Source organism: Engraulis encrasicolus, chromosome 21, assembly GCF_034702125.1.
Source record: "Engraulis encrasicolus isolate BLACKSEA-1 chromosome 21, IST_EnEncr_1.0, whole genome shotgun sequence".
Classification (NCBI taxonomy): Eukaryota; Metazoa; Chordata; class Actinopteri; order Clupeiformes; family Engraulidae; genus Engraulis; species Engraulis encrasicolus.
In genome coordinates, this window is record NC_085877.1 from 23872837 (window position 1) to 23885599 (window position 12763).

The window sequence follows — 12763 nt, forward strand, 5'->3', positions numbered from 1 at the left end:
ACTGTCCTGTCAATAGTAAAGTCTAAAAGATCAAAAAAATATCTTTAAAAATATATATATTATACATATATATATATATAACTGGAATCATCACAATGTTATCATTACCATGGACTAACAAATGTGAACATGTTCCCTTCTACACCAGACATGACTCCAGCCACTGTGTCTAATATCTATCAACCATATACTAACGTCTTCTCATTGTGAGGATATTTATAAGAATTAATAAGAATATTTGTATGACAAAACCTATTGCTCCATCTGGCATCCAGACCATGTCGTAGCCTGTGCTTTGTTGTGCACTCAAGTGAACTGATCCATGTGTTGGCAAAGTGTCAGCAGCAGGATGCAAAGTGCCAATTAGCCAACTGTGTGGTCAATACTGTGCTACACTACAGTTAAACTTAGCAGGCCATTTTATTCAGCCATCACACTGATACAAATATTAAACCGACACAAATAAAAGGGTCACTTGCAATTACATATGTAGCTAACATTCACACAAGTACATTGCACTACACTTGGCGTGCTATTGTGATAAAGTATCATGTTCAGTCTGAATCACATACAGTAGCCTACTAAAGGGTTACTGTTGAGGCCGCCACCTCGGCAACCAACAACTCCCACCTTGGCTAGGTCCCCAGAATAGATAAAGACTTTGTATTGTGAATGTAGTCTCTAATGTTGCTTCGGCAACAAAAATGTACTTTTTTAAACGTTTTCACATTATATTTCAAACATGCACAAAATGTATATTGCACAACATGGCCTGTCCAATGATTATAATCACGTCTGATACCAGACAATCCCCCACCACATTGACTAATGTAAATTGTGTACATTCATAGTATCTGTAGACAGATACTATGAAACACATTGTCATTATATAATGCCCACAATGACATACACACATTCATATATCATGAAACACACACTCCCACAAATCACTCTCCCATCAGGCTGAAATGTAATACCTTTTGGTCACTTCCTAAGATTGCTCCGGAACCTTTGTGGGGCAACATAAACCCATCGACTCCTCCTCTCTTCCTCCTCCTTGTTTATTCCAAAAGAAGCTCTCCACCTTTAAACTGGTCTCTTCAGTCCATCAAAGTCCTCTTCAGTCCTCTCGAACCCCTGGCATCCACCTCCTTCGCCATGTTCCCTCCTGCTCTTCTCTTCCTTTGCTGGGTCCAACTAGCAAAACAAGGCCTGACACTGTACACCTCGCCTAGGTGCTAACAAGTGACGGTCATGACTCTCTCTCACACACACACTCACACTCTGTCTCTCTCACACATTCACAAACACACGCTCGCACATTCACGTATAAAAATAGACTCTCCGGTAATTCCAGCTGTCAACTGTATCCTCGCGAAGAAAGCACAGGAGGAACACAGCGACAGTGAGAGAGAAAAAGCGAGAGAATATGTTCTTTCCTTTTGAGCACAAATTACTTCCTTGAGCATTCAGAGTCCATGGTTGTGAATGACCAAACTGGTTCTGTGGAATCTTTTAGTCCTCGGATCCTAGTTCCACTCCTTGCGTAAGGGCGGCGTTTGATTGAGTCGTCAAACAAACCAACTCACCTGTAACCAGTGCACCTGTACTGCCTGCGCCATGGTAATCTCGTAATCTCCAAATCAAACAAGTTTAGCAAACCTGTATTTTCTCCCAATGACTTGGCACCAGCTGGATGGAGTCCACCTTCAACAATTTCTATTCCTCTTTTCATTCCATTTCTATTGTTCCATCATCACATCCAAGGCAATGAAGATTTCCAGTGTGTGATCCAGCCCTTGCAGTCGAATTCACATTTTTTCCCCCTCACACAGTTGTTTCTTGTCGTTCTCTCACAGCCACTGAGAGCAAGTGTCATGGGTCTTGACACAAACAGAGTGGCAGAGTGAATTGTTCTTGTTGATCTGTCATGCACGGCATACAAAAGCACAAAGCAAGTACCTCCAGTTGTTTCTTGCCATACACACACACATCCAAAGACAGAGCAAGTGTGACGGCTTGTCACGTCGAGGAGGGCTCCTTGTTGTTGTGGGTCACCCGATGCCACCACAGCCACCGATGAGGCCCCACCCAGCAGCACAATCGCAGGCCTCTGATTGGACACAGATAACTGAATGGCAGGGCAACCTGATAGCCAGCTCTCCCTCTCTCTCTCTCTGCGTTTCTCTCTATGTCTCTCTGTCTCTCTCTCCCCATCTGCCTGTCTTTCTGTCAGCGTGTCTGTCCTTTCTCACCTTTATCTAAGCCAGAGATAGTCTGCATACTTCAAACACACACACACGCACACGCGCACGCGCGCGCGCGCACGCGCACGCGCACGCACACGCACACGCACACGCACACGCACACGCACACACACACACACACACACACACACACACACACACACACAGGTTTGTCTCAGGAAGACACAAGATGTTCCTCCTGGCCTCATTAATTATGAAGTCAGTGATGAATTTGAAACGTACACCCACCCACAAAGATACTCTTTTTCACACACGCACACACACACGGGTGGGGCTTTAGGGTAGAAAAGTCAACCTGCCATTATATCACCCCAAAGAATATAGTTTTGTTCTGTGACAAAAAACTATACAGTACTTTAATCCTATAATTATGAGGCCTTTGGCCACAGTCAGTCTCAAAAACACTACTGTGCAGTGGGCTGTATACGTGTACTGTATACTGTAGGTCAAAGGCGTGCAAAACCCAGGCCTGGGGGACACATATGGCCAGCAATGTAATTTTCTCTAGCCCGCAGAACCATAACTTAAGAAAGACAATTTTCAAATCCAAAGTGACACTCTCAACCAACATTCCCAAAACGGCTACCAAGGAAAGTGGTCTTGCAGGTTTCAGATTTAACCAAGGCTATTGCTATTATCTATATAGGCAGTGTGCAGGCATGAAATAGCCAACAACTTGTGACAGTGTAAACTATATATTATTATTGGCACAGAAAAGTTGCCTGTGACATTTGACTGGTCTTCAGTCAGAATTCTAAACCCTTGTTCCACAACAATTATCTAGCCCTGGTATAAAGGTCATAAATCTGGAGATATGGGGACTGTGTACTTCCTTACTGATAAAAAAATGCAGCTTCAAGGTCATACCGCAGAGTGTTTGGTAAATGCTATGGAAATCTACACCAATTGTGCTTTCTTTTTGTCCTTGGTGGACTACACATGTGAAAATCAGGGTTTACCCCCAGCATATAATTGTTAAAAGTGCATCATTTGATGGTAGTGGTGCGTATTCGTGAAAAAAGGTAACATTTACGAGGGGGACGCATGAATTCTGGAAAGAAACTGCTAACAAATATTAGACAGTGCACCTTTAAGGCAGCCACCTTGATAATGAACAGACCGTACCACTATCAACTAAGTCCACTGAAAAGATCAACATTTTGTGTTTTGAATGTAATTTGTGAAGCTGCTTCATCAAAAAATATATTTTAAGGGGTTTTCATATCATGTTTAATATGAAACTGCACAGCATAACTTTTTTCAATGACAAAAGTGATAGCAGCCAACCCCCCACCACCTTGACTAACGGAAATTCTGCGGGAAATACTAAAAATGTTTTAAAATGTGTCAATGACATGTATATACATTCAAATTCACAAGCTTCATTGGCACACCACTGATTATGGGCAGGGACGCCACTAGGCATAAGCAAGGTAACCAGAGCACTACAAGCTTGAGGGCCTACTCAACCAATTTGTTCCCAAATTGGGGCCTCCTAAATTAACATTGACTAAAAAAAAACTTTTATAATTATTATCATTTAGTTATGAGGGGGGGGGGGGCTCCTGACCAGCTATGCTTATGGCATTCAAAACCCTAGCAGTGGCCCTGATTTTTTTATTTTTTTTTCCCTGCTCTTGCATTTTTCCTTCTGGTCTCTAGAGGGGGAGCAAACCCCTTCAGACTGTTTTGGAGTTTTGGCCCCAATCTGACATATAGATCATTTACATCACACTGCAAGAATGTTACATCAGGCCTGCTGAGATTGGCCCGCCGCCAAGTATATGCCAAGTTCTTAAGAGCAGCTATGCATTTTTTTTCCTTCTTGTGGACAGCAACATTATGGCTGTTGGGTTGTTGTTTTGAGACTTCAGAAACACAGGCTGTCTAAATTCCACACGAAGTACAACAAACACACACACACACACACACACGTACGTACACACACAAACACACACACACAAAGAGGCCCCTGTTCTAACACCGACGCAAGGGGTAAGATGGTGTGTGAGAGAATGCCTAAGCAAGTGGACTACGCAGGGAGTGTGTAGGGGGTGGGGTGGCAAGAACAGCCCTCTCTTGTTGGGTCCCTCGTGTGTGTGTGTGTGTGTGTGTGTGTGTGTGTGTGTGTGTGTGTGTGTGTGTGTGTGTGTGTGTGTGTGTGTGTGTGTGTGTGTGTGTGTAGATGCAATTCAGCTCTGCTAATAACTAGCAACAACTCTGAGCTATTAGTCCTAATGAGATACACAAACAGTAAATGTAGACCACAGGCCCTGCTTTTGTGGCCTGATGTAGAGGCCGGGTTCTTTCACTTTGACTAGTTGTCAAAGCAAGTTTAACACACTGCCTACGTTAACGTGACGTTTTTAATTCCGAATTAATAATTCAGAATTAAATAGTTCCGTCGAGTTTACTTTGATCTTTCATTTAATTCTGAATTGTGAAGTGTTTACATGACGTTTTCAAAGCGGAATTAAGCTTTATTCAGAATTAAAGTGAGTGAATTCTGAATTATGTCTCATGTAGCCACGGTCCGTTCCATCAGCAAGTTAAGTTTAAGTAGGACATTTTCCAACTATCCAATTACAATTCCAATTATCCAACCTTCTTCAGGTTTTTTTTTTTTTTTTAAAGATTTTTTACCTGAAAAAGGTTGGATGACCGAAATATTGTATGAGAGTTAACTTGCTGGTGGAATGGACGGTACCCGGGATCCTTTTCACACTTCAATGACACTGGAGTAATTGCCCATACACCTGTCCGACTACAGAGGTGTGCAAAAGCGGCCTTTTTGAACTAGTCGTCATGGCAAAATGGAATAGAGCGGAGAGCGGAGGTACTGGGTGGCGGTGGCAACACACTCCCCAAACGCACACATGCATGCACACACACATGCACACACTCACACATGCATGCACACACACATGCACTCACTCACTCACACATACAGCTAGGAGATGGCAGTAGGGGGCAGAGAGCATCATCTTTGATCGATTTAAAAATTGTTGTTAAACACCCTGTACTCTCTACTTGATGCTGGATTTTTTTCAGTGCAGACATATGTTCGAAAGTATGCAGAACCAGCATGATAAAAAACAAAATGTCTGCAAAAACAAATTTCTATGCCTGCTATTGTGTTTCCATGTGTGCATGTTTTCTGTCAAACGTGTCAGAGGAGCACAGAGACAAAAACTAAGAAGATAGGCACACATCCCTTCTCACCAAAGACACATGGCCATGGGTGAGGCAGTGACTTATGGCTTTCAGGTCAAAGGCCAAATCCTCCACAATGGCTATGCATACAGAGTGCCATTAGATGAACTGTGGGAGTGGGAGGGACAATGCACAAAAGGAAATGCAAAGTGACATTCCTTCACACCGATTCTGCTCCCTTCCGCCTCAGTCATTCATTCATTGATGGACATTTTTTTTTTAAAGTGCACCTAAAAAATCGCTTGTAGATATTTTTTCAAAGGCATGTTTTTCCTGTTAAAATGGAGGTACCAAATATTTTTCAAGAAATAACAATAGTCAACAAACCATAGATTTGTTTTCAAAAAAGACTTACAAACACACAACAGAGAAAGACAGACAGCACCACCATAAACATAACCCCTTTTTGGAAAACTACTAAATAATTTACTGAATTTGTCTGGCTTCAGGAGTCAAAATGAAAGGAGAGAAAAAAAACACAGATACTCAAGAAAAAGAAGATTCGCTCACTTGCCATACTTGACCAGAGCTCCAGCTTTGGTTGCAAGATGGCCAACAAAGAAAATGCGAAATGGAAGAATGGCGAAAATCCAACTTAAGAGGGGTTGGGAGAAAAAGATGAAATTTGCCTAAAAACCGTACCTTGAGCATGAAATGATTAAGGAAGGGCACAATCGACAGCACAGCACAGGGATAGCACATCACAAAACACCATGAAGGCTCCAAACTCAAAAGCGATGACTTGAGAGGAAAAAAAGAAAATACCTTCATAGGAAAGTATACAAAGAGGATCCCAACTCTAAGATGATGAATTTGAAGATGAGGTGAATACGAAGACACTGTATAGGTTGAATAGGTGAACTGGCACATCACCTCACAACACAGAACACTGGGAGACTAACAACCAACTGAAAAAAATGATTGAAGATGAATGACATGAAAAAGATTTTAAAAGCACGTCACACCACATCACGGCAGAAGGCTCCAAAGGGTCGAAACAAAAAATGATTGAGATGGGATGGTGGAGCATGGATGTAAATGTTTTGCAAATGGGGTCACCACAGCAAAAATATCCAAGCAGTGACCTCACATCAGCATAAAGAAATGAATATGGAACTGCCCAAAGCAGAAACATAAAAAGGAGATCTTCTCTGACCACCATCCCACCATGAAGAGGAATGAGGAACATTGAAGGATTTTCAATCCTTCATCATCCTCATCACCAATCATGCCAACCAAAAGGTCAACAAAACATGAACCGAAAGAAGAAACAAAAAAACACAAAGCACAAGTAAATAAGGACAGGAGGATGAGGGGCTAGCTACAGGAAACTGTAGAAGAAGCTAGCAAAGCATCTGGAATGGGTTGTGAGGAGGAGGTTGTCTGGGGCCTTCTTGGGGAAGAAGCAGAGGGCTGGAGTAGGGGGCTCGCCCCGGGCTCGGGGCCACCCTACCTGGGGAGGCGTCCCCGTCCAGCAGGCTGTCGTCCTCGGTGGTGTGGAAGTCCATGATGACGCCGGCTCCATCCAGCAGCTCCTCGTCGCTGCTGGCGCTGGTAATGCTGTTGTAGCTGTTGCGGTAGTAGCCCCTGGTGCACAGCTGTGCCGACTCCATCTAGCTACACAGTAACCTGTGCAATGCACATACACACACACACAAACAAGCAAAATCGACACCGTGTCCTATATTTATACTAGAAAACTAGGCTTATGTTTATGAAGAGATTAGAAAATTGTCCTGTTGATGCCATTTGTAGTAGGCTAATGGCAGTTGAAGCTGTTGCAGTACCGACTCCATCTAGCTACACAGTAACCTGTGCAATGCATATAGACGCGCGTTTAGCAAGAGTGTGTTCACTGCACACACACAAAACAAGGGACCACACAATGACAAACACTCACACATGTACAGTGTACTATAAGCAGTTATGTCGACTCTATTATCTGTACAAAATACTAACATAAAACTATGCGTGCTGAATTTTGAATGACGAACTAGGTCACTGTGTCACACTGTTCAACAAATAATTTCAAATACATGACTTAACATGGCAAACAACAACCTCACAAATAAGCGGCATCGGCAACATAATTAACAGCACAGCGACATGGCAGTATGAACAAGTGCACTAGTTTACAATGCGCTGCATCCTGAACCAATGACCATGATTACACACAGTGAAATATACGTAAGGTATTTGCATGTTTACGTGTTGTAAACAAGCAGGCTTTCTATACAGAATATAATTGACCATGCTTACATACGGTCAGCTTATTATTTGTGCTCACATGTTGTAAACAAACAGGTCGAAGATGACAATAAGATTCCAGAGAACCATATGTCAGAGAGTCATGGTCAACAAAAGTCTGTGTGGTAACTGTCATCTAAAAAAAATGTACAGTTTTGTTTATGTCGGAAACCTGACATGGCACACAAGTATACTGAAACTCAACAACAAACTTGACAAAATTCAGTCTGGTGGCCTATTTCTAATTTGTCAACAACAATGGGATGGAGAACAAGTATGTCCTGGTTGACAGAAGGAGCATTGCAGAGACAGGACTAGGAAGCACCAAACTCCCCAATCGCATGTCAGCTCGCTTGCCCTTCATTCTACCTGCACACTGTACTGTATTGTACAGAGTCTAGACATCTATCTCCCGATCTAACCAGCACTGCGTAGTACTGTATACTGTAGGCATTCATCTTTCTATCTAACCAGCACTTCCCCCCAGTGGTGGAGAGGTGAAACTGCATACAGGTGTAGAACGTTCAACCAATGTCAAGGTACACTGAACAACAGGCCAGTCCAATTAAAAAAAGCACAAAAAAAAGTCGCAAATAGGTCAGCAAACAAACAGTAATTTGGAGTGCTTCAGGGTGGCACTCAAGGTTCCAGCTCTTAAACTATTTATTTTGCGTCAATTAAAGTCAAGCTAATTAAAAGTCACAAGATAGACCATAGAAGACTAAAGTCACGATGCGGGGTTAAATGATAGGGAAAATCCACTGAAATGACAAAAGGGTGAGGCGGTGCTTGCAAAGATGGTAGATATCCCATAATTCATCATGCATGAGTCACTTCCTGGAACCCCCTGTCATAGATGGGATGGGGAGGTGGCAGGGTGGGATGGGAGATGGAGAAGTGACAGGGATGGGGAGGTGGCAGGGCTGCAGAGGTGCCAGGGATGGGGAGGTGGCAGGGCTGCAGAGGTGCCAGGGATGGGGAGGTGGCAGGGCTGCAGAGGTGCCAGGGATGGGGAGGTGGCAGGGCTGCAGAGGTGACAGGGATGGGGAGGTGGCAGGGCTGCAGAAATGCCAGGGATGGGGAGGTGGCAGGGCTGCAGAGGTGCCAGGGATGGGAGGTGCCAGGGATGGGGTGTGTGGCGGTGACAGGGCTGGCATGGGGAGGTGGCAGGGTTGACATGGGATGGGGTGTATGGCGGTGACAGGGCTGGCATGGGGAGGTGGCAGGGTTGACATGGGATGGGGTGTATGGAGTTGGAAGGGCTGGGATGGGATGGGATAAGGAGGTGCCAGGACTGGGGGTGTGGAGGTGCCAGGGCTGGGGGTGTGGAGGTGCCAGGACTGGCTGGGAGATATAGAAGTGACTGGGGTTTGGGTTAGGGCATGGGAAGGTGCCAGAGCTGGGATGGGGGGGCAGCAGGGCTGGGAGATGGAGAGGTGACAGGGATGGGGTGGGGGATGGGGAAGTCTAGGGATGGGGGGTGGTAGGGCTGGGAAGGAGAGGTGGCAGGGTTGTCTGGGCGTGGTGGGAGTGAGGGATGTGAGGATAGAGGGAAGTATAGTGAGGTGTGAGTGTTGTCTGAATGGAGTGTGGAGGTGAGTGGTGAGGTGTATGGATGCAGTAGGTGATCGAATGAGGAATGTAGAGGGCTGTGGTGTGGAGGGGCTTAGTGATGTGGGGATATGGATGGGGTGATGCAGAGAGTGTGGGGTGGGGTTGCTGACAGGCCTTGCATGCGAGTGAGTGAAAGTGAGTATGAGAGTGAATGGTGAGAGCAAGAGTGAGAATGTGAGAGAGAGATTTGAGATACTAGATAGATAGATAGATAGATAGATAGATAGAGAGAGAGAGAGAGAGAGAGAGAGAGAGAGAGAGAGAGAGAGAGAGAGAGAGAGAGAGAGAGAGAGAGAGAGAGAGAGAGAGAGATAGAGAGAGAGATAGAGAGAGAGAGACATATTCATGATACTTTATCATGCGATGGTGGTTTAATGGCTTCTGCTAGGGAGGGCTCCCATCTCTTGTGGGAGCAATTAAAGATTCACACACAGCCACTCAATCCCAACCCCTCCCCTCCCCAACCATCCCATCCCATCCCAAGGCCTCACACATCCGTTAGTCATCCCTCTCTACAATCCCTCACTCTCCAGTAATCTGTCTACTGCTTCCTCTCTATCTCTCACTCACTCTCTCCATCTACTCCTCCCTTTGCCTCTCTCCATCCAGTCTTTGTCATCGCTCTCTCTCACATGCATGCACGCACACTTTGGAATAACATGATTTACTAATTTCTTACCAGACATACTGTGAAACTACAGTGAAATAACAACCTTTAGGCCACACTCAATATCTGCATCTAATATTTCTACACTTCTCCTCGGTTACTCTTTACAGGGTACTCAATATCTTATGAATATTCCCACACCTTCTCTGTTCTTCTGTTATATGGGCAGTCATGGGTGAGCGGTTAGGGCGTCAGACTTGCATCCCAGAGGTTGCCGGTTCGACTCCCGACCCGCCAGGTTGGTGGGGGGAGTAATCAACCAGTGCTCTCCCCCATCCTCCTCCATGACTGAGGTACCCTGAGCATGGTACCGTCCCACCGCACTGCTCCCCATGGGGCGCCACTGAGGGCTGCCCCCTTGCACGGGTGAGGCATAAATGCAATTTCGTTGTGTGCAGTGTTCACTTGAGTGCTGTTTCACAATGACAATGGGAGTTGTTTCACTTTCTTTCTTTCATATGTATCACCTGTTCCTCCTGAGACACTGGGGAGATGAGAAGATCACAGCTGTCCTTATCAGAAGCTTCTGAAGCGTCACAGTGATATTTAAAACGACGTGCTAGACACTGTGTGTGTGTGTGTGTGTGCAGTGTGTGTGTGTGTGTGTGTGTGTGTGTGTGTGTGTGTGTGTGTGTGTGTGTGTGTGTGTGTGTGTGTGTGTGTGTGTGTATAGAAGAAGAAAAAGAATAGGTGAGTGGAAAGAAAGAAAGAAAGAAAGAAAGAAAGAAAGAAAGAAAGAAAGAAAGAAAGAAAGAAAGAAAGAAAGAAAGAAAGAAAGAAAGAAAGAAAGAAAGAAAGACAGACAGACAGACAGACAGAAACTAATGTATGGATGATCAAATAAGCCAATGAAATGACTGAATGAACTGATGAATGAGAGAGCGAGTGAATGAACAGATGAATGAATGAACATAAGTTAAAAGAAGAAAAGAAAGAAAAGAAAAGATTATGTACACACAGTGGAAACCAAATAAGCCCAGAGGAGCAGCGGGCCAGATCATGAGTCTGCTCAGCTGACCTCCAGTCTGTCCAAATGTCCTCCATTATTAAAGAGACATTAACCACATCAAATGAGCACAGAGCACAGAGGAGACAGTTTACTGTGTGTGTGTGTGTGTGTGTGTGTGTGTGTGTGTGTGTGTGTGTGTGTGTGTGTGTGTGCGTGTGTGTGTGTGTGTGCGTGTGTGTGTGTGCGTGTGTGTGTGTGTGTGTGTGTGTGTGTGTGTGCGTCTGTCTGTCTGTCTGTCTGTCTGTCTGTCTGTCTGTCTGTCTGTCTGTCTGTTCAAGGACTCTCACAACACTGCATTGTGTACAGTATGGATTGGTTTTGTTAGTAGGTCCGTGCTGCAAATTAACGAAATATTCCTAAATGAACAGGAACTAAACTCGTTTTTTTTTTTTTTTTAAAGCTTTCTTGGAAAACTGAGATAAAGACAAAAGAACGAGAGGCACGGGTCAGGTGGTGTGCCGTGTGTGTGTGTGTATGTGTGTAGGTTGGTGTCTCGAGACTTTTTGCCGTGAAATACCACTTGCTGTCTCGATCAGATTAAAGCGAACGAAAATAAAATTCATTAGGTCCACTTAAAAAGAAAAACACACAGACACTACAGAGAGAAAAGGAACACACACAAAACTGTATTCGACCGACGGACGCCCTGCAGTTAACCTGGCCCCAAGCCTGCCAGCTGAATCCACACTCCTCCAATAGACAGCATACCAACTTACAAGCCAGCCAGTTGCGGAGGCTGCATGAAGGGTCTGTGTTCCTTTTTTTAAGATTGTTTTTTTTTGGTCATTTTCAACTTTATTGATGACAGGACAGTATGAGAGGTGGACAGGAAGTGAATGGGAACAAAGACGGGGAGGGGTCGGCAAATGACCCGGTCCGGGAATCGAACCCGGGTTGAACGCATAGCAAACTAGTGGGCCACTGTTAGTCCACGGCAGGGCCCTATTTTCTCTATTTGAACAAGGCTCTCAGAGGGCTGCTTGAGAGTTCTGTCTACTGGGGGCATGATGGCTCAAAGAGCCAAGACACTGTACCATTACACACTAGCGACCCGGGTTCGATTCTGACCCGAGGTCCTTTGCCGATCTTTCCCCTCGGTCTCTCCCACTCATTTCCGGTCACACTCTCTCACTGCCTTGTCCTAAATAAAGGCATCGAAAGTCCCCAAAAAATGTAAGAAAATAGTTCTGTCTACTGAGGACCATTTCTGGTTGAGGTGCAGGACAAAGGCTGAATCAGGATTTCTGAGTGAGAGGTCAGTACACTTGAACTACATTGCTTTTGTTTTGTGGCATTCCATAGCAGAATTGTGTTTCGACCAGCCACAAAAAAGAAAAAAAGGGAATGCTTCACTGGGTCCTGTATCCAGTTAGTAAAAAAGGGTGCTCATCAAAAAGAACTTGGGCGTCCAAACTTCAATGAAAAGATAAAAAAAACACTATTTGAGGCACTCCTTACTAAAGTTTAAAAAGCCTTTATTAAATACTGGCTACATGCCTACGCGTTTCGACCCATTGTCTTCATCAGGGCAGATGAAGACAATGGGTCGAAACGCGTAGGCATGTAGCCAGTATTTAATAAAGGCTTTTTAAACTTTAGTAAGGAGTGCCTCAAATAGTGTTTTTTTATCTTTTCATTGTGTTTCGACCAGCTTGAGAATCTGAAGAAGACTTCAGCGGTGGAAACGTAAGTCACACAAGACTACAAAAAAAGAATTTCAAAGTGTGCAGACTTCTTAATCAGAGA

General features: G+C 44.5%; 1 protein-coding gene across 1 annotated transcript in view; it reads right to left on the reverse strand.

Annotated features, from left to right (window-relative positions):
• Positions 1–7333, reverse strand: part of clcn3 (chloride channel 3) — a 61962-nt gene extending 54629 nt beyond the window's left edge. The window contains exon 1 of the mRNA XM_063186432.1: positions 6934–7333. Coding sequence (XP_063042502.1) covers positions 6934–7093 — 160 coding nt within the window. The 5' untranslated portion in view covers positions 7094–7333. The remainder of the gene's footprint in view (positions 1–6933) is intronic.
• Positions 7334–12763: the final 5430 nt, after the last annotated feature.